The sequence below is a fragment of the Salmo salar genome, chromosome 07 (genome assembly GCF_965601325.2).
Source record: "Salmo salar chromosome 07, fSalSal1, whole genome shotgun sequence".
Lineage (NCBI taxonomy): Eukaryota > Metazoa > Chordata > Actinopteri > Salmoniformes > Salmonidae > Salmo > Salmo salar.
This window is the reverse complement of record NC_138297.1, coordinates 38,051,295-38,079,151: the sequence shown is the minus strand read 5'-3', so window position 1 is coordinate 38,079,151 and position 27,857 is coordinate 38,051,295. Positions and strand designations below refer to the sequence as shown.

General features: G+C 41.8%; 1 protein-coding gene across 3 annotated transcripts; it reads right to left on the bottom strand.

Annotated features, from left to right (window-relative positions):
* Positions 1-967: 967 nt before the first annotated feature.
* LOC106609102 (transcription intermediary factor 1-alpha) lies at positions 968-18,709 on the bottom strand. 3 transcript variants are annotated; one of them, XM_045721879.2, is made up of 17 exons: positions 17,893-18,709; positions 17,629-17,747; positions 12,856-13,003; positions 12,544-12,676; positions 7,146-7,262; positions 6,902-7,016; positions 6,613-6,759; positions 6,320-6,434; positions 5,752-6,194; positions 5,329-5,460; positions 5,067-5,193; positions 4,880-4,937; positions 4,590-4,722; positions 4,095-4,462; positions 3,348-3,555; positions 3,007-3,162; positions 968-2,557 (listed from the first exon to the last, which is right to left on the bottom strand). In XM_045721879.2, the coding sequence occupies exons 1-17, from the start codon at positions 18,188-18,190 to the stop codon at positions 1,928-1,930; spliced, it is 3,447 nt and encodes a 1,148-aa protein (XP_045577835.1). In that variant the 5' UTR covers positions 18,191-18,709; the 3' UTR covers positions 968-1,927. The 3 variants fall into 3 exon arrangements, with proteins under 3 accessions (XP_045577835.1, XP_014062980.1, XP_082833691.1); XM_014207505.3 differs by having other exon boundaries at positions 17,902-18,708; XM_082977565.1 differs by lacking the exons at positions 17,629-17,747; positions 17,893-18,709 and adding an exon at positions 16,718-16,796.
* Between the last annotated feature and the right edge of the window lie 9,148 nt (positions 18,710-27,857).

Below are 27,857 nucleotides of genomic sequence, written 5' to 3'. Positions count from 1 at the left end.
ATATTTGCTTAATTCCAGAATTCACTTCCGTCAATTTAATAAATTTCTTCATTTCCTACACTAATGTGTTATCATTGACTTTTGTCTTAGTATGCCTGTTAAAAAAAATATTTTAAAAACTTTTTATTGACAGAATCATCATTCTCCTGACTGCATTTCCGGCAGTTCTTACTTTCGCCACTAGAAGGCGATTGGCCGATTTCTGGGGGTCAGTACTCCGGAAGTTGACTGTTTTTGGAAATTCCTGGTAACCTCTGTAAACAATTCATTTAGACCCTGAATTTATTTGAAAGGGGCATTTATTTGCTGAAATGTGGGGCATTACCCGGCTATTAAAACGGACAAGCGGCTATTTGAGACTTAGCATTTAAAGTTTTATTGTATGCTACCAGCTTATACTAACACGAGTTAGCATTTAGCAGTCACTTCTAAACCTGAAAAGGGACTACTTCTAAATGTTATGCAGCAAAAAAAGCCAAATCAGATTTTAGTAACCACAGTGGGCCTGTTACAATACATCAATCACAACGGATTTGACGAATATCCACTTTGTTAGATCAGATTTGTTGAATGTGCACCAACCTGGCATCCTTCTTCTATCCCCCCCAGTCTGCTTTCCAGTGACCTCTTTAGAGCATCTATTGAAGTCTTGTGGTGGGGATGAGGGGCGTTGTACAAAACAAAGTCTTCATCGATTGGATCATCTCTAACCAATCAGAGTATTAAAGTCAATTACACATTTTCTAACTGGACGCTTTACCCACGTGTGTTCTGGCTCTGGCCCAACCCATCGGTCTCTGGACCAATCAGACGGCCCCAAATGTGTTCGCATTCGGTGAAGGGTTGGGGAGGTACATAGATCCAGATTGATAGTGGAGAAGAAATTAACGTCCGTGGGTGTGGCGCAGCGTTCGGCCAGACCAAGTCTGGGTAGCCAGGCAACAAGAAAACATGCAACAAGGAAAAGTGAGGGGAACAGTTTGGTTCTCTTTACATGCCAAAAAGCAAGCAGCACCATTCGAGAACACTGCACGTTCATTCTGAGAAAAATATTTACATTTTGCATCCCTGTAATCTAGTGAACAGTCTTAAAAGGTAGACTACGCGAAATGACATTGCCACCAGCAGCACATCAGATATTGAGATGAGTAGATGCAAGGCTTCGCCCTCACACAGTATCTGCTCATGTGCACAGTTGGCTTCACGGTAGCCAGGGCACCAAAACAGCAGAGAAGTTGAGCCTCACGCTCTTTGTTGTCACTGAAATTGACCCTCTATGCAGTTTACTTTTTGCATCTATGTTGTATCGCTGAGTCTACCTTTCAGAATACCTCCTTTACAATGTTCTGTACATGAGTAGCCTATAATTTAACTAAATTATAACACAAACACAACTACACATAAAAATGTCTGTTAAAAATCATTGACCAGAGTTAAGACGTGATGTGGGGCTATGGTTTTCATGGAGTTCGGTCTTTGCAGTTATTTTTCCTTTAGAGTTGGATAAATAAACTTACATTATTATAAATATACAGTATTATATGGCATTCATCTTTACAAAAGCCAACATGGAAAATTGCAGACAACTTATCAGTAATGGACATTATTTGTGTGTTATGATTGTTATTGTAGAAAGTTAATCAGTTACACCATGATTGTAACTTCTCAATCTCAGCAGACAGTCTGTGCATTATTAGTTCATACATGTAGCTACATTGCTTTGTAACAAGACAAACATTTGTGCATTCATTGTCCATCTCTGTACCCTGTTATACATCCCAGGTTTCTCTGTTTTATTTATTATTGCAAATCATATCAGAAAGTGTATGATGCAGCAAAGAGGTCTCCCTGTATTTTCAGACAACAGATCCTATAGATAATTCAAAAAGCTTTATTGGCCGTCCAATTTACAGTGGAAGAACAAGAATCATTCCTCTTCTGCTTTGTCTCTCACTTCAGTCGTCCCCTCATTTTCTGTGGCTAAGCCTGCAGCAGGGCTAGTGCCCTGGGAGTCAGCAGGGCTGGTGCCTTGTGAGTCAGGAGGGTTGTCTGGGGTATCCGAGAGGGGTTGGGGGGCCTCCTCCTCGCAGGGAGGGTTGTCTGGAGTATCTGAGAGGGGTTGGGGAGCCTCCTTGCTGGAAAGGTTGGGCGATGATGCACCCCTTGTTGATGGATCTACTGGTTCAGTAGCATCACAAGGTGGTGAGTCTTCTTTCACTGGAGAAGTCTCTTCCTCTTCCATGCTCTCTTCTAAAGGAGGTATCCCTTCTTCCTCCAACTCTCCTTCCACAGGATCCATCCCCTCTTCAGTTCCTTCTTTCTCCATAGAAGTCATCCCTTCTTCAACAGGTGTTAGGTCGTCCTCGACAGGGGGCATATCCCCTTCGTTAGGAGCCATCCCATCGTCTTCCATCCCTTCTTCCATCTCGTCCTCCACAGGGGGTATCATGCCCTCCTCTCTGCCCCCAGGGAAGCTCCTGTCTTGGTAGAGGAACTTCAGTTGCTCTTCAAAGTACTCCTCCAGGCTCAGTCCTGCACCTCCCACCTCAGTGTCAGCCTGTCAATGAAACAAAAGTATTTTATGAAGCCTTTTTGCATCAGCAGTTGTCACAAAGTGCTTTACAGTTACCCGAGCTCAAAGACCAAGCAAAGCAGAAGCGAAAGCACTGAAAGCACTGTCATAAGGAATAAAATAGGAAAACAAGCACATTACTGTATGCTATGTATATCTCTAATTAAACAAAACAGAAGTGTTGTGTCTGTCTGAATTCTGTTAACACATTTAGGGCTGGTTTCCCCAGACCTAAATTAAGCCTTCTACTAGACATTGAGCATACTTTTAGTCCATTCTAAATAGGCTTAACTTGGGTCTGGGAAACCAGGGCATTTTCAGTTGTGGTCCAATGCAAAACATTTTTTTTATTTATTTATTATTCTAGTGTGGTACGCCAGCACAATAATCCATTCTAAGTTCGTCATATTGTGTGTCGTGTAGTCTTGCCATACCTGGTAATACTTTGCACAGTTCCTGAATATGAGCCTGACATCCTTGACAAACTCCTCAGCACTGCAGTAACGTGGGCTCTCCTTAGATTCCAGCCTGCTCTTCACTATGGACAGGTCCATTGGAGTCTCAATCAGCTCCTTATACTCTGGGATTGACTAGACATATCAGATGGGGGAACCATCATTACTTAACTGTGATAAATTAACCAAAATGTGTGGTGTCTGGGGATTGGGAGTTAAGACAATTTTTCTGATTCCATAGACAAAGTCGTATCGTATTGATTTAATTAAAACTACAGAGCAAAAACTTTCTATGGGGCAGTTGGTAATTGCAGTCTTACCGACGGTGAGGCAGGCTCCTGGAAATCTGTACTGAACTCGTTGCAGTAGATGCAGAGCAACAGTCTCTCACATTTCCTTTTATCAACTGGAGGGAATCCCTCTGATCCTGGCTCTTCCTTCATGGCTGGCAATTCTCCTTGGCTATCTGGGTTATACACCATCTCAGGACTGGTCAGGTCACGACAGAACGAACAGAACCACTCACCACTGGAAACATAGGGGGGTTAGTGAATTCAGTCTCAATATTGCAATAACCCCAGTTCATATTACAAGGTACTGCTAACTAATCACCCTTCAGAGACAGCTTTATTACATTTTTAATTATATATTTATTTTTTACCCCCTTTTCATGGTATCCAATTGGTAGTTAGTCTTGTTCCATCGCTGCAACTCCCGTACGGACTCGGAGAGGCGAAGGTCGAGAGCCGTGCTTCCTCCGAAACACAACCCAGCAGGCACTGCGCCCGGCCCGCCACAGGAGCCGCGATGGGACAAGAACATCCCTGCCGGCCAAACCCTCCCCTAAACCGGACGATGCTGGGCCAGTTGTGAGCCGCCCTATGGGTCTCCTGGTAGAGATCCTGGTTCGAACCAGGATCTCTCGTGGCACAGCTAGCACTGCAATGCAGTGCCTTAGACCACTGCGCCACTTGGGAGGCCCAGGTGTATTAAATTTAACAGGCAGAGCAGGTAGGACAGTGTAGCTGTGAGTGGCACATAGAAATTTAAAAGTAGGTGTTAATTACCTGGGAGACTCTCTAAGTGTAGGTATATGACAGTTCAGATGGAAGACTTTGGGACATCGGTCACAGCAGAGCAGTTCTCCTCCGTTCTGACACACAGCGCACCAGTCTTCATTGGGGTCGTCTTCAGGGACACTTGGGGCCTTTTCTGGGTCTGGTTGGGGGTCTGCCTCCAGCTCTACCTGGGTCTCTGGCTGGGGCTCTGGCTCTGGCTGGGGCTCTGGCTGGGGCTCCGGCTCCGGCTGGGGCTCCGGCTGGGGCTCCACCATGGGTGCTGGGAGAGATTGCTGCTGGGGCTGGGACTGGGGCTTGGGCTGGATGCCTGTACTGCTGTCTGGCAGGCTGGCTGAGGCTCCAACACTAGACTGCACCTGGAGGATGGAAGAGAGACTAGGGAGATTCTATCATCTTTCATACTTGATTGTATACAATATACCTCTTTCAAAGGCACACAGAGATAGACACATACTGAGAGTGTGTAAATGCAGTCATACTTACAAAGCTGACTTCGTCATCGTCCTCTGGTTCGTCCTTGATGACAATGATTGGTCCGGGGGACGACCTTCGCCTCCGCTTAGCTGAGGAGGGTGGAGCCGCCGCATTAGGCTCTGTGCGCTTCCAGGAAGCAGACCTTCAACACCGAACCACATATTACAACCAGGAACACATCAACCTCATGGTACAGATATTACAGCCAGGAACACATCCACCAAAAGGTACATACTGTGAACTTGGTGTGGGGTGTAAAGAGGACAGCACCCTGTGGTGTGGGAGTGGGGTTCACCTACCCTATGTTGGCTTCAGAGGAAGAAGATTTGGACATGGGGGAATTCTGTCTTCCTTGTGCTGAGGAGAGAAAGAGAAAGTGGTTTTAATGAGAATAAATTATGTTTGGGCATGAATAGCTCATTTAATTATATTTCATGTTTGTTTTGCATGTAACAAATGAGGGAAGTATGAGGGTAAGACGCCTACCATGTCTGTCTGGGAAGGCAGTAGCTTGGCTCGGAGCATAACTAGCTCTGGGGTTGGGCATGGATAATGATGATGAAGCTCCACTGGGGTCACTCCTCCTCAGTTGTGCGGCTTCCATCATGTTACGCTGAAAACAACAACCAGAGTTACTCTATTTCTCGTTTGTGTGTGTGTGGCAAATACACAACCATTGAGACATAAAATACATGTAAATATATTAAATCATGAGTTTCAGCTTCAGCTTACGGGAAACCGCATGTACCTGGTGTATAGAGGCTTGAGTGCTGATGGATCCTGTGTTGGAAGGGGGTGCATGAGAGTAGCGGGAGGTACCCTGTAACACATCCATTGGTTTGGGAGGGAAGCTGGAGTTGTGGATGAGATCCCTCAGAGACTAGAATGGCACAAAAGTCAGAGGTAAGCATTTTTCACAAGTCTTGCAATTTGTAGGCGAATTATGACAAATGCTAAACATGGATTACTACAGGCAATAACACAACTCAGTAAACATTTTAATCATAACTGGTGTCTTTGCATCAGCTTGTCTCCATTTTATCACAACTGAAATAGCATGTTCTCAGTGGCTCAGTCTTATTGTACACTGTCTGATAACAGCAAAGAGCAAATCTACAACTTAAAAAAGGGATAAGAAATATATACATATTTTTTTAAGAATAACAAATACCTGAGGAGGGAATCCTGTGTTTTGCAGCATAGAGGTGGGGCTCCTGGGGTTGGGATGGGTTTGGGGCCCGGAGGGTCCGTAACTCCGGCCCGGCTGCTGGATCTGTACCATGTTGGGGGGACCTTGTGACGGAGAACCCCCCTGGTGGGGCCTCTGTGGAGGGGGGCCCCCTGGCCCCGGGAGCTTCAGACCCTGCTGGTACCAGGACCAGTGGTTGGGAGGGGGCTGTCCAGCCCTGTTGGGGTGCTGGGCAAGTTTCTCTACCTGCAGCTGGAGCTGGGCCAGGGTGCTCCCACGCTGGTGGGCGGAGGAGCCTGGAGGGAAAGCCCCGGGAGGGCCCTCTCCTCTGGGGCCGGGGCCAGGCTGGCTGGGGTGGCCAGGAGGGAAGCCCTGCTGCATGGAACTGGGCTGACGACCAGGGATTCTCTCTACTGCCAAAGACCCTTAGGAAATACACAGAAACATGAGAAGAAAAAAAATGTTCAACAATGTCTGCATTTAACATCATGGGGATGATTTTGAATTACGCCTACAGTATCCGTCAGAACTGAAGTTTTAGCGTTCTTACCAAGATCGACATTTGAGGCCCAGAAACCGGAGCGACACTGGAAGCGGACTGAGCTCTGAGGGACGATGGATGCGTTACAGTTGGCCCTCATTAGGTAATGGATTTGGCAAAGAATCTGAAAGAAAACATTTCTGAATCACTCAAATTGTAGTAGCCTAATGCTTTTGAACATAACAAATTCAGTTTCCAATGTGAATTTCTACACAGAGCTGTCTGAACAATTTAGGTCAACATTGGGATTAAAAGGTAGGCCAAAATAAATCCATCTCCCTAGTGAAAGTCATGGTTCCTACCAATCTCTTGCAGTACAGGAGAGCTGTGCCACTGTGACTGGCTGTGGCCCACTTGGTGAAGTTGATGACGTGATCTAGATGTCTGGTCAGGTGGCTGACATCTTCTTGTTGTTTCTTTAGTCCGACCTCATGGTCCTTCGTCAGTGTCTGACACAACCACCATGATTAGCACAAAGCTACTTACAAATATGCTCACATAGTGTGATTAGCGCCATGTCAGCAGAAGTGTACATTATTTTATTATGTGGTGGAATGATGTGATTGCTCATGTCCTGTTTAACAAGCATACCTCAAGTTGATTGACCAAGATTTTTCCCTTTCTGTTGATCTCCATGATCAAGTTGCAAATTGACTTCTTTATCTCATTGGTGACAGACTTGCGGTTTTCATCGACTTGCTGGAGTCTGAAAGAATAAAGATAGTAGAAAAGCAGGAAATTATGAGTTTGCCTGTAGTCAGTCATGCTATTGAACGTGTCTATGTACATACCATGACATGTGAGTTTAGTTTGCATGTTTAGTGTATGTAATTACCCATTGTTGATGCAATTGGACACTTCTTCTATGGCTTTCCTCTTCTCCTGTAGCTGATGCGTCATGTTTTCCAGGTGTTGCCTGTGGTTTCTGTAGGCGTCTTCAAGGAACTGGTAACTGGAGAGACAAGATATGCAGAGTGTAATGGGAAATTACTTGAGTAATTATTTTCCTGTATTTGATTTACTGGTGATATTGATTGATGTGTAAAAAACATAACTGTTTGTGCTGGGAGACGCAGACAGATGCGTTCCCTTGGGGAAGGGAAACAGGAATTAACCACGTATGTTTAAGTACCATATTTAATTAAGTCATTTTGCACCTGTTAGTCTATAATTATCTGTTGTAACAAATTTACTGAGTTAAAGCTCATAAAAGGAAATCAGCCAATTAAAATAAAATTAGGCCCTAATCTATGGATTTCACATGACTGGGCAGGGGGCACAGCCAAAGGGAAATTGCTAGCTACCATCTGTACAAAGGGCTTTATTACAGGTAGATATACTCCTCAGTTTCAGGTAAAGAAGCCGAATGTGCAGGTCCTGGGCTGGCGTGGTTACACGTGGTCTGCGGTTGTGAGGCCGGTTTGACATACTGCCAAATTCTCTAAAACAACATTGGAGGCGGCTTATGGTGGAGAAATGAAGATTAAATTATCTGGCAACAACTCTGGTAGACATTCCTTCAGTCAGCATGCCAATTGCATGCGACATCTGTGGCATCGTGTTGTGTGACAAAACTGCACATTTTAGAGTGGCCTTTTATTGTCCCTAGCACAAGATGCACCGGTGTAATGATCATGCTGCTTAATCAGCTTCTTGATATGCCACACCTGTCAGGTGGATGGATTGGCTTGATAAATAAGAAATGTTCACTAACAGGGATGTAAACAAATGTGTGCACAAAATTTTAGAGAAATAAGCCTTTTGTGCATATGGAAAATGGGATCTTTTGTTTCAGCTCATGAAACGTGGGACCAACATGTTACGTTATATTTTTGTTAAGTACAAGTTGATGTTCCGCCTTACACCTGTTTAACTGCTAGTATCAAATGTCTGTCTGTGTTGAATGTTATGGTTAAAGTTTGTCTGAGCCTAGGGCACACTGATAATGTAATGTATCTGAGACACAGATTCTGTAGCAGTTCATGTGACTTCCTACAAGCCTCTGTTTACAGAACCTTCAGTGCTGTATGATTAATATATAATTAGAGGTGTTCTCCCTGAATTCTTGTAATAAACCAGATGGATTTTTATTGATCTTATCAACGACTGCTCTCCTTTTTGTTCACCTGAAAATCCACACAGAGGATTAATACCAACACATGAAGCACAGGTACAAAAACAATACTTCAAAATATAGAACCAGTTTGAGTATAATATTGACTATTGAAGGTTTCAACCCAGACCTCTGATAGGTAGGTCTCTTGTTACATTGAAGTCGTTTAGAAAGATGCTCTTATACAGAGCGACTTCCAGTTAATGCTAGCAGATACAGCATGCTAGCAGAAGCCCACAGACTTCCAGTCATTGTGCTTACACTAGTTAGCATTGGCTCTAGAAACTAACTAACTTCCTTCATACTGGACACAGAGACATAAGAATTGTATCCACTAGTTCATCTGACTCTGGGTAAGTAAATTAGGGTCCTCATCGTCAAAATCCCGAAGTATCCCTTTAACTTAATCGGGGTAGGGGGCAGTATTTTGACGTCCGGAAGAAGAAGGTGCCCAGAGTAAACTGCCTGCTACTCAGTCCCAGAAGCTAAGACATGCATATTATTAGTAGATTTGGATAGAAAACACTGAAGTTTCTAAAACTGTTTGAATGATGACTGTGAGTATAACAGAACTCATTTGGCAGGCAAAAACCTGAGAAAAAAAATCCAACCAGGAAGTGTGGAAATCTGAGGTTTGTAGTTTTTCCAAGTGATTCCCTATCCAATATACAGTGTCTGTGGGGTCATTTTGCACTTCCTAAGGCTTCCACTAGATGTCAACAGTCTTTAGAACGTTGTTTCATGCTTCTACTGTGAATGGGGAGAGAATAAGAGCCATTGGAATCAGATGACTGAGAAAATGACAAACTCAGTGGCGCGCGCTCCCGTGAGAGTTAGCTGTGTTCCTTTTCTTTTTTGAAGACAAAGGAATCGTCCAGTTGGAATATTATGGAAGATTTATGATAAAAACATCCTAAAGATTTATTCTATACATCGTTTGACATGTTTCTACGAACTGTAATATAACTTTGACTATTCGCCTGAACTAACTGCTCTAGCACAGTGGATTTGGATTACTCGACTGAACGCGCGAACAAAAAGGAGGTATTTGGACATAAAGGATGGAATTTATCGAAACAAATGAACATTTGTTGTGAAACTGGGATTCCTGGGAGTGCATTCCGATGAAGATCAAAGGTAAGTGAATATTTATAATGCTATTTCTGAGTTTCGTTGACTCCACAAAATGGCGGGTTTGGTTTTGTGACTGAGCGCTGTACTCAGATTATTTCAAAGTGTGCTTTCGCTGTAAAGCTTTTTGGAAATCGTACACAGCGGTTGCATTAAGGAGAAGTGTATCTATAATTCTTTGAATAACAGTTGTATATTTTATCAATGTTTATGATGCGTATTTCTGTAAATTGATGTGCTCATTCACTGGCAGTTTTGGGAGGCAAAACATTTCTGAACATTACACGCCAATGTAAAATGGGGTTTTTGGATATAAATATGAACTTTATCGAGCAAAACATACATGTATTGTGTAACATGAAGTCCTATGAGTGCCATCTGATGAAGATCATCAAAGGTTAGTGATTAATTATAGCTGTAGTTCTGGTTTTTGTGACACCTCTCCTTGCTTGGAAAATGGCTGTGTGGTTTTTCTTGTCTCGACGCTGTCCTAACATAATCTAATGTTATGCTTTTGCCGTAAAGCCTTTTTGAAATTGGACAATGTGGTTGGATTAATGAGAAGTGTATCTTTAAAATGGGATATAATAGTTGTATGTTTGAGCAATTTGAATTATGAGATTTGTTGTTTTGAATTTGCCGCCCTGCTATTTCACTGGCTGTTGAACGCTAGCTTCCCACATGTCCCAGAGAGGTTAAAGACACAAAGAGCCTGCAATGCTATTACCATAATCTCAAGGCCATGCCGAGTTCAATGAGATGCCCCGCTTGACCGTAGCTCGCTCGGTCTAAGCGCAGCGACCGTGAAAAGAAGTGGGCCCAAAATGAAGCTAGCATCCCACACACCCCAGAGAGGTTAACCTGTTGAGCACAGACGTTCCGCTAGCGGAACCCCGTTCCGCCTGCAGAACCCCTAGCCAACAGCCAACGGCATCGCACGGCGCAAAATACAAAACCAACTAAAATACCACAATTCAATTTTCTCAAACAATCAATCAACTATTTTACACCATTTTAAAGATAAGACTCTCGTTAATCTAACCACATTGTCCGATTTCAAAAAGGCTTTACAGCGAAAGCAAAACATTAGATTATGTTAGGGGAGTACATAGACACAAATAATCACACAGCCATTTTCCAAGCAAGCATATATGTCACATAAACCCAAACCACAGCTAAATGCAGCACTAACCTTTGATGATCTTCATCAGATGACACTCCTAGGACATTATGTTATACAATACATGCATGTTTTGTTCAATCAAGTTCATATTTATATCAAAAACCAGCTTTTTACATTAGCATGTGATGTTCAGAACTAGCATACCCACCGAAAACTTCCGGTGAATTTACTAAATTACTCATGATAAACGTTGACAAAATACATAAATTATTTTAAGAATTATAGATACAGAACTCCTTTATGCAATCGCGGTGTCAGATTTTAAAATAGCTTTTCGGCGAAAGCACATTTTGCAATATTCTGAGTACATAGCTCGGCCATCACAGACTAGCTAATTTGACACCCACCAAGTATGGGGCTCACTAAACTCAGAATTACTATTAGAAAAATTGGATTACCTTTGATGTTCTTCGTCAGAATGCACTCCCAGGACTTCTACTTCAACAACAAATGTTGTTTTGGTTCCAAATAATCCATAGTTATATTCAAATACCTCCGTTTTGTTCGTGCGTTCAGGTCACTATCCGAAGAGTGATGCGCGAGCGCATTTCGTGACAAAAAATGTCAAAATATTCCATTACCGTACTTAGAAGCATGTCAAACGCTGTTTAAAATCAATTTTTATGCAATTTTTCTCGTAAAATAGCGATAATAGTCCAACCGGGCAACGTTGTATTCATTCAAAGGCTGAAAGAAAAAAATGGAGTAGTCTCGTGAACGCGCCTTTCGTCTCACTGTCCCCAGGCTGACCACTTACAAATTCTGCTGCTGTTCTTTTCCCAGAGACAGCAGACACCCCATTCCACTTTCTGGCGGCTTTAGAGAGCCAATGGAAGCCTTAGAAAATGTCACGTTACAGCAGAGATGCTGTATTTTCAATAGAGATGCAACAGAAGGACAATAAATTGTCAGACAGTAAGGTCCCTCAGTTGAGCAGTGAATTTCAAACACAGATTAAACCACAAAAGACCAGGAAGGTTTTCCAATGCCTTGCAAAGGGCACCTCTATTAGTAGATGGGTAAAAATAAAAACGCAGACATTGAATATCCCTTTGAGCATGGCGAAGTTATTATTTACACTTTTGATTGCCTGTCAATACAAAGATACAGGCGCATTTCCTAACTCAGTTGCCGGAGAGGAAGGAAACCACTCAGGGATTTCACCATGAGGCCAAAGGTCTTTAAAAAACAGTTTGAGTTTAATGGCTGTGATAGAACTCTGAGGATGGAGCAACATTGTAGTTACGCCACAATACTAACCCAATAGACAGAGTGAAAATGAAGCCTGTAGAGAACAGTCTCGTGAACGCGCCTTTCAGTCTCACTGTCCCCAGGCTGACCACTAACAAATTCTGCTGCTGTTCTTTGCCCAGAGACAGCAGACACCCCATTCCACTTTCTGGCGGCTTTAGAGAGCCAATGGAAGCCTTAGAAAATGTCACGTTACAGCAGAGATGCTGTATTTTCAATAGAGATGCAACAGAAGGACAACAAATTGTCAGACAGGGCACTTCCTGCATGGAATCTTCTCAGGTTTTGGCCTGCCATATGAGTTCTGTTATACTCACAGACACCATTCAAACAGTTTTAGAAACTTTAGAGTGTTTTCTATCCAAATCTACTAATTATATGCATATTCTTGTTTCTGGGCAGGAGTAGTAACCAGATTAAATTGGGTACGTTTTTTATCCGGCCGTGAAAATACTGCCCCCTATCCCAAAGAAGTTAAGGTAGCTAGGCACGACAAAAGAGATTCTCTGAAACTAACCTGGAAACATAAAGGGTGAATAAATAATGTAGTCATACTTGTGGTCTTTGTGCTTGAGCAGCTGACAGTCCCTGCAGGTGAGACGGTCACAGGTCTCACAGAACAGTTTGAGAGGCTCCTGCTTGTGGATGTCACAGAACACTGGCTTCTGTGAGGACGCACCCACAGCCTCTGGAATAAGACAAGAATTTAGCATATAAGAAACTAAATCACTATGCATTTACCTTTCTACATATTTGTGATGTGGTTTCATAGATTTCGTTGTACCTTCCACCTTCCTTGGCACTGGATATTATATTTTGTTACAGTATACTATTCAGAAAGCCACATATTTTCATAGAGTAGGCTACCTGGGGACATCTCCTCCTTCTGCCGTATGGTATGATCCCTGGTGAACTTCACCCTCTGGTGGGCCTCAATACACGTCACACACAGGAACTCCACGCACTCCACACAGAACCCTGTGGCCTCGGTGTTGTCATCACAACTCATACACACCTGGAAATAGGGAAGGGAGAACATATGAGCAAGAACTGGTTTTTGCTTGAATCCATGATTTTAGTCTTATGCAAGGCAACGTTTCAGTGGTGACACATGGTATACAGTGCGTTCAGAAAGTATTCACACTGAACTTTTTCCACATTTTGTTGTGTTAGTCTGAATTTAAAATGGATTAAATAGAGATTTGTTATCACTGGCTTACACACAATACCCCATAATGTCAAAGTGGAATTATGTTAGGTTAAATGTCTTGAGTCAATAAGTATTCATTCTCTTGTTATGGCAAGCCTAAATACGTTCAGGAATAAAAATGTACTTAACAAGTCACATATGTTGCATGGACACAGTGTTTAACATAATTTTTGAATGAATTCCTCATCTCTGTACCCCACAATTATCTGTAAGGTCCCTCAGTTGAGCAGTGAATTTCAAACACAGATTAAACCACAAAAGACCAGGAAGGTTTTCCAATGCCTTGCAAAGGGCACCTCTATTATTAGATGGGTAAAAATAAAAACGCAGACATTGAATATCCCTTTGAGCATGGCGAAGTTATTATTTACACTTTTGATTGCCTGTCAATACAAAGATACAGGCGCATTTCCTAACTCAGTTGCCGGAGAGGAAGGAAACCACTCAGGGATTTCACCATGAGGCCAAAGGTCTTTAAAAAAACAGTTTGAGTTTAATGGCTGTGATAGAACTCTGAGGATGGAGCAACATTGAAGTTACGCCACAATACTAACCCAATAGACAGAGTGAAAAGGAAGCCTGTAGAGAACAAAAATATTGAGAAACCTGCATTTTGTTTGCAACAAGGCACTAAAGTATTACTGCAAAAAATGTAGCAAAGCAATTCATATTTTGTCCTGAATACAGTGTTTTATTTGGGGCAAATCCAATACAACACATTATTAAGTACTACTCTCCATATGTTCATGCATAGTGGTGGTTTCACCATGTTATGGGTATGCTGTAATAGTTAAGGACTGGGAAGTTTCTCAGGATAAAAAATAAACTGAGCTAAGCACAGGCAAAATCCTAGAGGGAAACCTGGTTCAGTCTGCTTTCCACCAGACACTGGGAGATGAATTCACATTTCAGCAGGTCAAAAACCTAAAACACTAGGACATCTACACTGGCGTTTCTTACCAATAAGACATTGGATGTTCTTGAGCGCCGAGTTCAAGTTTTTACTTAAATATGCTAGAAGATCTATGGCAAGATGTGAAAATGGTTGTCTAGCAATGATCAACAACCAATTTGACAGAGCTTGAAGAATTTTGAAAAGGATAATGGCCAAATGTTGTACAATCCAGGTGTGGAAAGCTCTTAGAGAGTAGAGGTCGACTGATTAATCGGAATGGCCGATTAATTAGGGCCGATTTCAAGTTTTCATAACAATCTGAAATCGGTATTTTTGGACACCGATTTGGCCGATTTATAAAAATAAAAAAAATTACACCTTTATTTAACTAGGCAAGTCAGTTAAGAACACATTCTTATTTTCAATGACGGCCTAGGAACGGTGGGTTAACTGCCTTGTTCAGGGGCAGAACAACAGATTTTTACCTCGTCAGCTCGAGGATTCAATCTTGCAACCTTACGGTTAACTAGTCCAACGCTCTAACCACCTGCTTTACATTGCACTCCATGAGGAGCCTGCCTGTTACGCGAATGCAGTAAGAAGCCAAGGTAAGTTGCTAGCTAGCATTAAACTTATAAAAAACAATCAATCATAATCACTAGTTAACTACACATGGTTGATGATATTACTAGTTTATCTAGCCTGTCCTTTGCATAGCCTGTCCTTAGCCTGTCCGTTGCATATAATCGATATGGTGCGCATTCGCGAAAAAGGACTGTCGTTGCTCCAACGTGTACCTAAGCATAAACATCAATGTCTTTCTTAAAATCAATACACAAGTATATATTTTTAAACCTGCATATTTTGTTAATATTGCCTGCTAACATGAATTTCTTTTAACTAGGGAAAATGTGTCACCTCTTGCAACAGAGTCAGGGTATATGCAGCAGTTTGGGCCACCTGGCTCGTTGCGAACTGTGTGAAGACTATTTCTTCCTAACAAAGACTGCCAACTTCGCCAAACGGGGGGATGATTTAACAAAAGCGCATTTGCGAAAAAAGCACAATCGTTGCACGATTGTACCTAACCATAAACATCAATGCCTTTCTTAAAATCAATACACAGAACTATATATTTTTAAACCTGCATATTTAGCTAAAAGATATCCAGGTTAGCAGGCAATATTAACCAGGTGATATTGTGTCACTTCTCTTGCGTTCATTGCACGCAGAGTCAGGGTATATGCAACAGTTTGGGTCGCCTGGCTCGTTGTGAACTAATTTGCCAGAATTTTACGTAATTATGACATAACATTGAAGGTTGTGCAATGTAACAGGAATATTTAGACTTAGGGATGCCACCCGTTAGATAAAATACGGAACGGTTCCGTATTTCACTGAAAGAATAAACGTTTTGTTTTCGAGATGATAGTTTCCGGATTCGACCATATTAATGACCTAAGGCTCGTATTTCTGTATGTTATTATATTATAACTAAGTCTATGATTCCATAGAGCAGTCTGACTGAGCGGTGGTAGGCACCAGCAGGCTCGTAAGCATTCATTCAAACAGCACTTTCGTGCGTTTTGCCAGCAGCTCTTCGCAATGCTTCAAGCATTGCGCTGTTTATGACTTCAAGCCTATCAACTCCCGAGATTAGGCTGGTGTAACCGATGTGAAATGGCTAGCTAGTTAGCGGTGTGCGCACTAATAGCGTTTCAAACGTCACTCGCTCTGAGACTTGGAGTAGTTGTTCCCCTTGCTCTGCATGGGTAACGCTGCTTCAAGGGTGGCTGTTCTTGATGTGTTCCTGGTTCGAGCCCAGGTAGGAGCGAGGTGAGGGACGGAAGCTATACTGTTACACTGGCAATACTAAAGTGCCTATAAGAACATCCAATAGTCAAAGGTATATGAAATAGAATATCGTAGAGAGAAATAGTCCTATAATAACTACAACCTAAAACTTCTTACCTGGGAATCTTGAAGACTCATGTTAAAAGGAACCATCAGCTTTTATATTTTCTCATGTTCTGAGCAAGGAACTTAAACGTTAGCTTTCTTACATGGCACATATTGCACTTTTATTTTCTTCTCCAACACTTTGTTTTTGCATTATTTAAACCAAATTGAACATGTTTCATTATTTATTTGAGGCTAAATTGATTTTACTGATGTATTACATTAAGTTAAAATAAGTGTTAATTCAGTATTGTTGTAATTGTCATTATTACACAAAAAAAAAAAAAATATATATATATATATATATATATGTGTTTTTTTTTTTTATAAAACTAGCCGATTAATCGGCATCGGCTTTTTTGGGTCCTCCAATAATCGGTACCGGCGTTGAAAAATCATAATCGGTCGACCTTTATTAGAGTTACCCAGAAAGACTCACAGCTGTAATCTCTGGTTCTACAAAGTATTGACTCAGGGGTGTGAATACTTATGTTGTCACCAAAGCCCCATCCTTATACTACCCACCACTGCGACCTGTATGCTCTCGTTGGTTGGCCCTCACTACATATTTGGCGCCAAACCCACTGGCTCCAGGTCATCTATAAGTCTTTGCTAGGTAAAGCCCCACCTTATCTCAGGTCACTGGTCACCATAGCAACACCCACCCGTAGCACACACTCCAGCAGGTATATTTCACTGGTCATCCCCAAAGCCAACACTTCCTTTGGCCGCCTTTCCTTCCAGTTCTCTGCTGCCAATGACTGGAACGAATTGCAAAAAAAATAAAATAATAATCAAATAATTTTTTTTTTTTTAAAATCACTGAAGCTGGAGTCTTATATCTCTCTCTAAATTTAAGCATCAGCTGTCAGAGCAGCTTACCAATCACTGTACCTGTACACAGCCAATGTGTAAATAGCACAGCCAACTACCTCATCCCCATGTTGTTACTTACCATCTTGTTCTTTTGCACCTCAGTATCTCTATTCTCTACTTGCACATCATCATCTGCACATCTGCCATTCCAGTGTTAATGCTAAATTGTAATTATTTCGCTTCATGGCCTATTTATTGCCTTACCTCCATACTCTTCTACATTTGCACACACTGTACATAGATTTTTCTATTGTGTGATTGACTGTACATTTGTTTATGTGCAACTCTGTTGTTTTTGTCACAGTGCTTTGCTTTATCTTGGCCAGGTCACAGTTGTAAATGAGAACTTGTTCTCAACTGGCCTACCTGGTTAAATGAAGGTGAAATAAAAAATTTGATAGTTCTGTATTTAATTTTGAATACATTTGTAACAACTTCTAAAAACATGTTTTCACTTTGTCATTGTGTGTAGATGGGTGAGAAAAAAAAATATTTAATCCATTTTGAATTCAGGCTGTAACACGACAAAATGTGGAATAAGTAAACGGGTATGAATACTTTCTCTAGGCACTGTTAGTGTCCTGGGTCTCGGTCAGTAAGCACGTACTACCTGACCTTAACAGACTCCACTATCAGAAAAATGTTTTCCCCATTCGAGTGTACCATTTGTCACCCTTACTGGTAACCAATATTAACGCACCTGACTGGTCTTCTCCACTGTGCTGCTGGGAACCTCCACAGAGTCCTTCACAAAGAAGTTATCCAGCACCTCCACCTCCCAGCACTCTTGTCGACAAACTGGGCAGCGGATCACATTGACTGGAACCAGGGGAATAACATACACAGGAATGAGTAAGGCATCTTCTAATATCAAGTTACAAAAGACATCTGGATTTTAATGAAAAGTTGCAATGATCATCCTGCACTTCAGTACAGTTATCAACTTCCCGATAAACAAACTGACGGATCTCACGTGGTTTCGAGTTGTCCGCTTGAAGTTGCGGGTCGCGACGTTGTTCAGTGTTGACTAAGTTCCTTGAAGGGGGTGGAAGACACTTCTTGCAGAAAGAGTGGAGGCATGGCAGAAGTTTCGGCTCTCGGTTGTGGAAATTCAACTTACAGACAGGGCAAGTGTCCATGAGACCGATGCTACCTCCTAGCTGTTTCGCCCTCTCCTCTTCAGCTGGCAAGCTCTCTGCCTCGTTTTCCACAATAATAACAAGGTCATCGTTGTCCACAGCAGCTTCTGGGCTCTCATCCATTGTCTCGGTTGTTGCTTTGTGCCTATTCAAGATGGACTTGAGTGCTTGGAAACCAGTCACTGTTAACTAGCTAGCGGATACTAGCTAATGTTAGCTAGTCTCTCTGCAGTCTGTTAAAGTCGAAATCAGTTGGACATATGCCTTGCACGAGCAAATTTCATGGTTCCTACATAATACTACCTCCCGAAATTACCCACAGTAATGGCAGGTTTAGCCAACATTAGTATAAAATATAAATTGAAAGTGTTTAACTCTGCGGTTGAGAAGCTAGATGGCTAACGTTAGCTAGATGACACAGTTGCTACCACGAAGGATGACGTAATTTAGTTATTAAATAGCTGCCTAGTGTCAATGAAACTGAACCATAGTAGATGACACCGAATAGTAATGTTGTACAATAAACGTGCAATACAAACTTCTATCAATGTAAATTGCTAGCTACCATCTGTACAAGCAACATTCTTTCCCCCAAAAAAAACACACACGGAGTGCCCAGCATGCACTCCGATATTTTTATGGTACAGCGACCAGTTCAGGCCAAAATAGCTTGTTAAATTCGAAAGGCGTTTTTAATTGTTCAATGCAATCAACACAAGCAAATAAATGTACCAAGTAAAAAAAAAAAAAGTTCATTTATTAGATTTTTTTCACAGTCATATTTACTTACATGATTCCTCATTCATTATCAATTTATGAATCCCTCCCAAAGTCCCTGCCAGCAAAACCCAGTAGCCTGGGGAGGAGTTGATCTCCTCTCAAATGTCCTCTCTGGACTTCTGTACTGGACTTCCATATGTTCTAATATAAAACAGAGAGGATATCTTCTACTGTAGAAAGGTGTATATTTTGAGAAAGTTTGAAAGGCATATACTCATGTCTGTTTTGGTCTAATGAAACCATGAAGTATTTGATCAAATGTATTTTAGTAGTGGGCAATGTCACTGACTGTCTTCTTTTGTGATCATAGAGCCTATGTCAATAATGTATTTATTCAAATGTTATTCAAAATATGTAGCTGAGGAATACATTCCATCCTCTGGAGCTGGTCAGACCTGCTTTAGAGAGAACACTGAAGACCTTACAGCTTGACCTTGTGGGCCTATACATTGTTGAAATGGACACTGCCTTCAACGTACAGCAATGACCCATGTCCTAACTGAATATTGAATACAATTCTATCTCTCTACATTTCTACCTAAAACGTGTAGTTTTGTGAAGCCAGGAGACACATTCTACCCCAAGGGTGGAATGGGAAGTACTTATACCATGAGACAGACCTCTGTGCCAAATGGAAGGTACGCCAACTAGACCTGCATAACAACCGCTGATTCAAATGAGTTCAAGGATGATCCGTGTCAGTTACTGATATACACTGCGCCACACTTGGTAAAAAAATCTATTAAAAAAAATGCATTCACCATTGTATTTTAAATTCACAAAATGTATAAGACATCTTCAGCTTGCGGATTACCCCTTGACTTAGAAATACAGTTTTGTAAAAGCTTTAGTGTTCACCCAAAGGTCAAGGCCAATGCCAAGGCCATAAAAGGTAGTAAAATACATCCTGCTCACTTTGCAGTGAAGGGTAAAGTCTGGTTCCTGGGCCTCCTGAGTGGCGCAGTGGTCTAAGGCACTGCATTGCAGTGCTTGAGGCGTCGCTACAGACCTGGGTTTGATCCCAGGCTGTGCGCCGCCTCATGGGGACCCATGAGGCAGCGCACAATTGGCCCAGCATGATCTGAGTTAGGGGACGGTTTTGCTGGCCGGGAATTCCTTGTCCCAACCCACTCTAGCGACTCATTGTGGTGGGCAGGGTGCCTGCAAGCTGACTTTCCTCCACACATTGGTGTGGCTGGCTTCTGGGTTAAGTGCAGCTTGGCAGGGTCGTGGCTCTCAATCTTTGCTTCTCCCGAGTCCGTAGGGGAGTTGAAGAAATGGGACAAGACTTTAGCTACCAATTGGATATCACAAAAAAGGGGTAAAAAAAGATTTGTGTTCCTTTTCTTTTAGAGTGCTTAGCCAGAATGAATGAGATGTCTTTTGAGTTTCTTGGTTTTGTTTTATTTTCCTTCCATGAAAACAGGATTTAGGGGCTTGCCAACATGCTGGCCTAACCAAGTCTCTGGGAGTTTCCAACTTCAACAAGAGGCAGCTAGAGCTGATCCTGAAGAAACCAGGCCTCAAACACAGACTGGTCTCAAATCAGGTAGACATAGTTTGGGTCCAAAATGGCACCGTATTCCCTGTGTACTGCAGCAATATATAGGGAATAGGGAACCATTTGGGACACAATCATGAACTCCAACTGCTAAAGAACTATGTAACAACAATGTTGTAACTGTAGTAATTACAGTGTTACTACACATGTATAAGAGCTGATTGATCTTCTTAGAGTGCTTTATTTTCTCTCAACACAGGTTGAATGTCATCCATATTTCACTCAGCCAAAGCTGCTTGAATAGTTGCAGAACGACATCGTCATAGTGGGATACAGCTCCATAGGAACGTCAAGAGATGCATCCTGGTAAAACTAATGCACTACATTAGAAAATAATTATCAATGACATAATCAATGGTGATTACATTGGATGAGGACAACACAATTCATCCAATGGTTAATGATTAATGGTATAGTCAATCAAATAAGTACAGCTATTAGTCCGCAAAAAGATTGAGCACAAAATGCATGTAGCTATGTACAGCTAGATATACATACCTAAAACATATTTTCTTAACCGTGTTGATTACATTTCACGTAATAGGGTGAATCTGACCTGTCCGCCCTTAGTAAGAAGATGAGCTCTTGGTGTACATTGCCCACAAGTACAAGAAGACTACAGCTCAGATGTCCCTGTGGTTCAACATCCAGAGAGGGGTGGTAGTCATCCCTAAGAGCTCAAACCCACAGCGCATAATGGATAACTTTTAGGTCTGTGTGAATCTAAGACACGTGCCATTTGAATAATGTCCGATTGTGGGACACAATATTTTGTGTATTGGGAGTGCAAAATGTATTTAGCTACAATTGTTATTGATTAAGTGAAGGATAACTCCTGAAGCATATGATGCCACATTCCTGTTTCCCTCATATCTCCCAATGAAGATATTTTACTTCTCCCTACCTGAGGCTGAAATGAAGGCAATGGAGGACCTAAACAAGAACATTCGGTTTGTGGAGCTTCTCATGTAAGTATACAGAAGACTTTCTGATTGCACTGCAACACTTTGTATGTTTTCTCCATTTGCTTCCAGATATTGTTGATCTAATAACATTACTCTGACTCAACATGTAGAGTGACCATTCAGAGTACCCCTTTCATGACAATTACTAGACCTGGCTTCTACACATAGAAATGGAAAAATGCCATTCATATTTGCTCAAATTAAGTTCCTTATACTGTTATTTGTAGGCTACTTTACTTATTGTTCTCTGGCTTTGTAATGTAATATCACGTTTCAAGGTAAGACCCAGATGCAGACAACGTCAAATTAACAGCAAAACTGCTGTTTAATCCAACAGGGGCAGGCAAAGACAGGTCAAGGGCAGGCGGTGGGGCAAAGGTACAGGACGGCAGGCAGGGTCAGGGTAGGCAGAGGTCAGTAATCCAGATAGGTGGGGCAAAGGTACAGGACAGCAGGCAGGCTCAGAGTCAGGGCAGGCAGAAAAGGTAAAAACCTGGAAAACTAGAAAACAGGACCAATCAAGAGACTGAAACAGAGGGAAAAATGCTGGTAGGCTTGACAAAACAAGACAAACTGGCAACAGACAAACAGAGAACACAGGTAAAATACACAGGGGATAATGTGGAAAGTGTGCAACACCTGCAGGGGGTGGAGACAATCACAAAGACAGGTGAAACAGATCAGGGTGTGACATATAAATCCTGCGTGCATAATATAATGCATCAACCACAGTAGTATTATAATAAAAAATAAACGTTTTAAATCAATTTTTATTGAATATTCACAAAAAAATAAACCACTTTCTAAGCAACTTTTTGTCTGGAGAGGAACATGTCACCGTTGCAATTGAGTGCGTCCAGCATGGAGGAGTAGTCACTGCAACATATTCAATGCATCAAGGCAGACATGAAGAATCTACATTTTTCTTTGTATTCTTTTTGTTTAACATTTTATTTAACTAGGCAAGTCAGTTAAGGACACATTCTTAATTACAACGATGGCCTATCAGAAGGCAAAAGGCCTCCTGCGGGGACAGGGGCTGGGATTAAAAATAAAAATAAATAAAATAAAAAAATAGGACAAAACACACATCACGACAAGAGAGACAACACAACACTACATAAAGAGCGTAAGACAACATCATAGCATGGCAGCAACACATGACAACACAGCATGGTAGCGACACAACATGAAAACAACATGGTAGCAACACAACATGGCAGCAGCACAGGATACAAACATTATTGGGCACAGACAACAGCACAAAGGGCAAGAAGGTAGAGACAGCAATACATCACGCAAAGCAGCCACAACTGTCAGTAAGAGTGTCCATTATTGAGTCTTTGAATGAAGAGATTGAGATAAAACTGTCCAGTTTGAGTGTTTGTTGCAGCTCGTTCCAGTCGCTAGCTGCAGCGAACTGAAAAGATGAGCGACCCAGGGCGGTGTGCACTTTGGGGACCGTTAACAGAATGTGACTAGCGGAACGGGTGTTGTATGTGGAGGATGAGGGCTGGAGTAGATATCTCAGATAGGGGGGAGTGAGGCCTAAGAGGGTTTTATAAATAAGCATCAACCAGTGGGTCTTGCAACGGGTATACAGAGATTACCAGTTTACAGAAGAGTATCGAGTGCAGTGATGTGTCCTATAAGGAGCATTGGTGGAAAATCTGATGGCCGAATGGTAAAAACCTTTTAGCCGCAAATGAAGGCATTTAGGTCAAAATTACAATATCTAGCTAATATATAACAGAGTATTATTGCTGTTAGTGACTGGCTGCGAGAGCGTAGAGCATTTGTGCTACTGTTCTTCAAGACGAGAGGAATTAGTTAGCTAAATTGTATCAAGCTACAGTTGCTATTATGTATACTAGCTAGCCAGCCAAAGTAGGAGTAGCTAAATATAGCCAAGTCTTTGGGTATGCAACACACCATGAACTGAGTTAGTAATAATATAAAAACAAAATTAACATACTTGGAATGGAAGAAAACATATCTAAATATTATTAAGGCATGACTTCAACAAAGTATAGTACTCGATGTTGGGTCGAAGCTTTAAAGGGAAACTTCAACTCTAGACACTATTTGGGCTGTTTTTTTTTTCCAGTGTCCCAACATAATTATGAATGATGAAAGGTGTTTCAGACATTATTATGCACCATAGCAGTATTTTAGAATTTTCACTCCAGGAGCATTCAACCAATGACATCATTGGTTGATTGAGCCTGCTGTCTGATAAAAAAATGTATGGAGTCATGTTTTGTAGCAATTATGTGGTCTTTGTGTTTCGCCGATTGCACGATCATGCTAGCAGCGAGTAGATACGGTTGTCCTTGTTTCATAGAGCTTTTGGACTTGCATGATATCTAGGTTGACAATTTTTTTACCTGGCTTTGTAAAGACTACAGCCTGACCGGATCCCTACTTTCTTGTCCAATTGTGTTCCCACCCTCGAAGGCAGGCTTTTCAAAATGGGGGCGTTGCTAGTTTCTACAGTTCACCTGAGCTATGTTGCTATTCCCGGGCAATCCAAGATGACTAGCTAACTACATTGAACAAAAATATAAACACAACATGTAAAGCGTTTCATGAGCTGAAATAAAAGATCCCCGAAATGTTCAATTTGTCCTACCATGGACGGATGAACATCAAGGCTTTTAGAGATACTTTTGTAACCCTTCCCAGCTTTATACAAGTCAACAATTCTTAATCTTAGGTCTTCTGAGATCTCTTTTGTTTGAGGCATGGTTCACATAAGGCAATGCTTCTTGTGAATAGCAAACTCAAATTTTGTGAGTGTTTTTTAATAGGGCAAGGCCGCTCTAACCAACATCTCCAAACGCCTGACTCCTGACTCCAATTAGCTTTGGAGAAGTCATTAGCCTAGGGGTTCACATACTTTTTCCAACCTACACTGTTAACGTTTAAATGATGTATTCAATGTAGACAAGAAAAACACAATAATTTGTGTGTTATTAGTTTAGGCACAGTATGTTTGTCTATTGTTGTGACTTAGATGAAGATCAGATCAAATTTGATGACCAATTTATGTAGAAATCCAGGTAATTCCAAAGGGTTCACATACTTTTAATTGCCATTGTATAGTTGAATGCACTAAAGAGGAACAATGGGGGGTACATATTGAAGATGCGCATGCTCATCCCCAAATCAAATCAAATTTTATTGGTCGCATACACATGGTTAGCAGATGTTAATGCGAGTGTAGCGAAATGCTTGTGCTTCTAGTTCCGACCATGCAGTAATATCTAACAATTTCACAACAACTACCTTATACACACACAAGAGTAAAGGAAAGATTAAGAATATGTACATATTAATATATGGATGAGTATGTACATATAAATATATGGATGAGCGATGGCCGAACGGTATAGGCAAGATGCAGTAGATGGTATAGAGTACAGTATATACATATGAGATGAGTAATGTAGGGTATGTAAACATTATATAAAGTAGCATTGTTTAAGTGACTAGTGATACCTTTATTACATCCAATTATTAATTATTAAAGTGGCTAGAGATTGAGTCTGTATGCTGGCAGAATCCACTCAATGTTAGTGATGGCTGTTTAACAGTCTGATAGCCTTGAGATAGAAGCTGTTTTTCAGTCTCTCGGTCCCAGCTTTGATGCACCTGTACTGACTTCGCCTTCTGGATGAGAGCGGGGTGAACAGGCAGTGGCTCGGGTGGATGTTGTCCTTGATGATCCTTTTGGCCTTCCTGTGATATCGGGTGGTGTAGGTGTCCTGGGGGGGCAGGTAGTTTGCCCCCGGTGATGCGTTGTGCAGACTTCACTACCCTCTGGACAGCCTTATGGTTGGGGGCAGAGCAGTTGCCATACCAGGCGGTGATACAGCCCGACAGGATGCTCTCGATTGTGCATCTGTAAAAGTTTGTGAGTGTTTTTGGTGACAAGCCAAATTTCTTCAGCCTCCTGAGGTTGAAGAGGCTTTGTTGCGCCTTCTTCACCACGCTGTCTGTGTGGGTGGACCAATTCAGTTTGTCCGTGATGTGTACGCCGAGGAACTTAAAACTTTCCACCTTCTCCACTACTGTCCCATCGATGTGGATAGGGGGGTACTCCCTCTGCTGTTTCCTGAAGTCCACGATCATCTCCTTTGTTTTGTTGACGTTGAGTGTGAGGTTATTTTCCTGACACCACACTTCGAGGGCCCTCACCTCTTCCCTGTAGGCCGTCTCGTTGTTGTTGGTAATCAAGCCTACCACTGTAGTGTCATCTGCAAACTTGATGATTGAGTTAGAGGCGTGCATGGCCACGCAGTCATGGGTGAACAGGGAGTACTGGAGAGGGATGAGAACACACCCTTGTGGGGCCTCAGTGTTGAGGATCAGCGGGATGGAGATGTTGTTTCCTACCCTCACCACCTGGGTGCGGCCCGTCAGAAAGTCCAGGACCCAGTTGCACAGGGCGGGGTCGAGACCGGCAGCCTTGCGAGGGTTAACATGTTTAAATGTTTTACTCACGTTGGCTGCGGTGAAGAAGAGCCCGCAGGTTTTGGTACCGGGCCATGTCAGTGGCACTGCATTGTCCTCAAAGCGAGCAAAGAAGTTGTTTAGTTTGTCTGGGAGCAAGACATCGGTGTCCGCGATGGGGCTGGTTTTCTTTTTGTAGTCTGTGATTGACTGTAGACCCTGCCACATACGTCTCGTGTCTGGGCCGTTGAATTGCGACTCTACTTTGTCTCTATACTGACGCTGTCATGAATCCCACCGAAGGTGGCTCCCCTGCCTGATCGAGCGGTACTCGGCGGTCGTCATCGCCGGCCTACTAGCCACCGCTGATCCCTTTTTCCTTTTCTATTTGTTTAGTCTTATTGGTTGCACCTGTTCCCTATTGTGTTCTTGATTTGTGTTTTATTTAAGCCTGCTTAGCCCGCCCATGTTTGTGCGGGATTATGTTTACTGTTGTGTTTATTTTTGGATGTGCTGGCTTACGTACTGTTATTCTCTCTCTGGACTGTTTTGCCCATTGTATTTGGGTTGGTCATTTGTTTTACGCGCCCGTTGGTTTTGGCGTTGACTGTTTTGTGCCGGGAAGAATAAAAGTCGTTTATCTTCACCACTGCTCTCTGCGCTTGACTCTACCACCACTCCTAGTAACTCGTGACAGACGCTTAGCTTGTTTGATTGCCTTGCGGAGGGAATAGCTACACTGTTTGTATTCGGTCATGTTTCCGGTCGCCTTGCCACAGAGTCTTTTTACGTGTCTATTTTTCAAGGATAAGGCTAAGAACATGAACAACTTCCTAGTTTTAAGAACACTATAACCATATGGATAAAAAGTCATCATATTTTACAAGAACCAACATCACTCCCTAGAAACTCATTGATAAATTGGCCCACATGGAAAAGTAAAGGCATAGAATCTGTAAATGACTTGGTAACAGGAAATACATGTATTTCCATTACAGAATTAAAAAGTAATTTTGGACTGATCAATGAAACTTCAAAGTTACATACTCTATCACAAAATTTCAATTTGAAATATTTTGCACATCAAAGCAAGCTTGAGGGAATCTTATTTGAGATAGAAAAGTAAGTTCATATGATAGGAAAGATCTACAAAACCTTGCAGAGAGCATATTCAAATGACAATCTCTTAGAATTTTTTTTAAACTATTGGAACCAAGATGTTGGCATAAAATAGAAGGGAAGTTGGAGTATAACTAACGGAATTACAGTTAACGAAAATGTATGCTAAATCCAGTATAAACTAATGTATATAATTTATTATACAAGAGACAAAATTCACAAATTCTTCAGCACAAAGGCAGAGTCATGTCTCAAGTGTAAAACTAATTTTGACTCAATAATCCATGCTTTTTGGGAATGCTATGAAGTTCAGAAGTTGTTGGCGGAGCTATAAAGTTGGCTGTCAGATGTATTACAATATAAACATGCTTTTAATCCATCGGTCTGCATATTTCAACACAGTACATATGGGGGTGTAGTGAGATACCCAATGGGCTGGACGATTCTTTTCTCATCACTCATTTTGAAAAAACGTATACAAAAATATTGGAAGTCAAATCAATCCGCCATCATTGAAACAATGGAAAAATCTAATAATTGTTATATTGAAATAGCATGGGCGACTTAGAAAAACGAATTGCTACAATTTAAGACCAAGTTGCAAACAATAATGCAGGCACTAGGGATGGGGGTGTGAGCAGGCGGGTCTGGGCAGATGAAATGCAGTCACTGTTTATATGTTTTCATTTGTATGTATACGTTTATTTTTGTTTTTGGTATGTACAAAAAAAATGTAGAAAAGCAAAAATAAAGCTTATTTGCACAAATTTGTTTATATCCCTGTTAGTGAGTATTTCTCATTTGCCAAAATAATCCATCCACCTGACAGGTGTGTCATATCAAAAAGCTGATAAAACAGTGTGATCATTACACAGGTGCACCTTGTGCTGGGGAGAATAAAAGGCCATTC

What these genes read in the sequence shown, in the direction of transcription:
- LOC106609102 (XM_045721879.2), bottom strand. Translation starts at nt 18,190, where the DNA reads ATGGATGAGAGCCCAGAAGCTGCTGTGGACAACGATGACCTTGTTATT. An exon ending in TCTTGGTCAATCAACTTGAG is followed by an intron (nt 6,760 to 6,901) that starts GTATGCTTGTTA and finishes TGGTTGTGTCAG; the next exon opens with ACACTGACGAAGGACCATGA. An exon ending in ACACTTAGAGAGTCTCCCAG is followed by an intron (nt 3,556 to 4,094) that starts GTAATTAACACC and finishes CTATGTTTCCAG; the next exon opens with TGGTGAGTGGTTCTGTTCGT.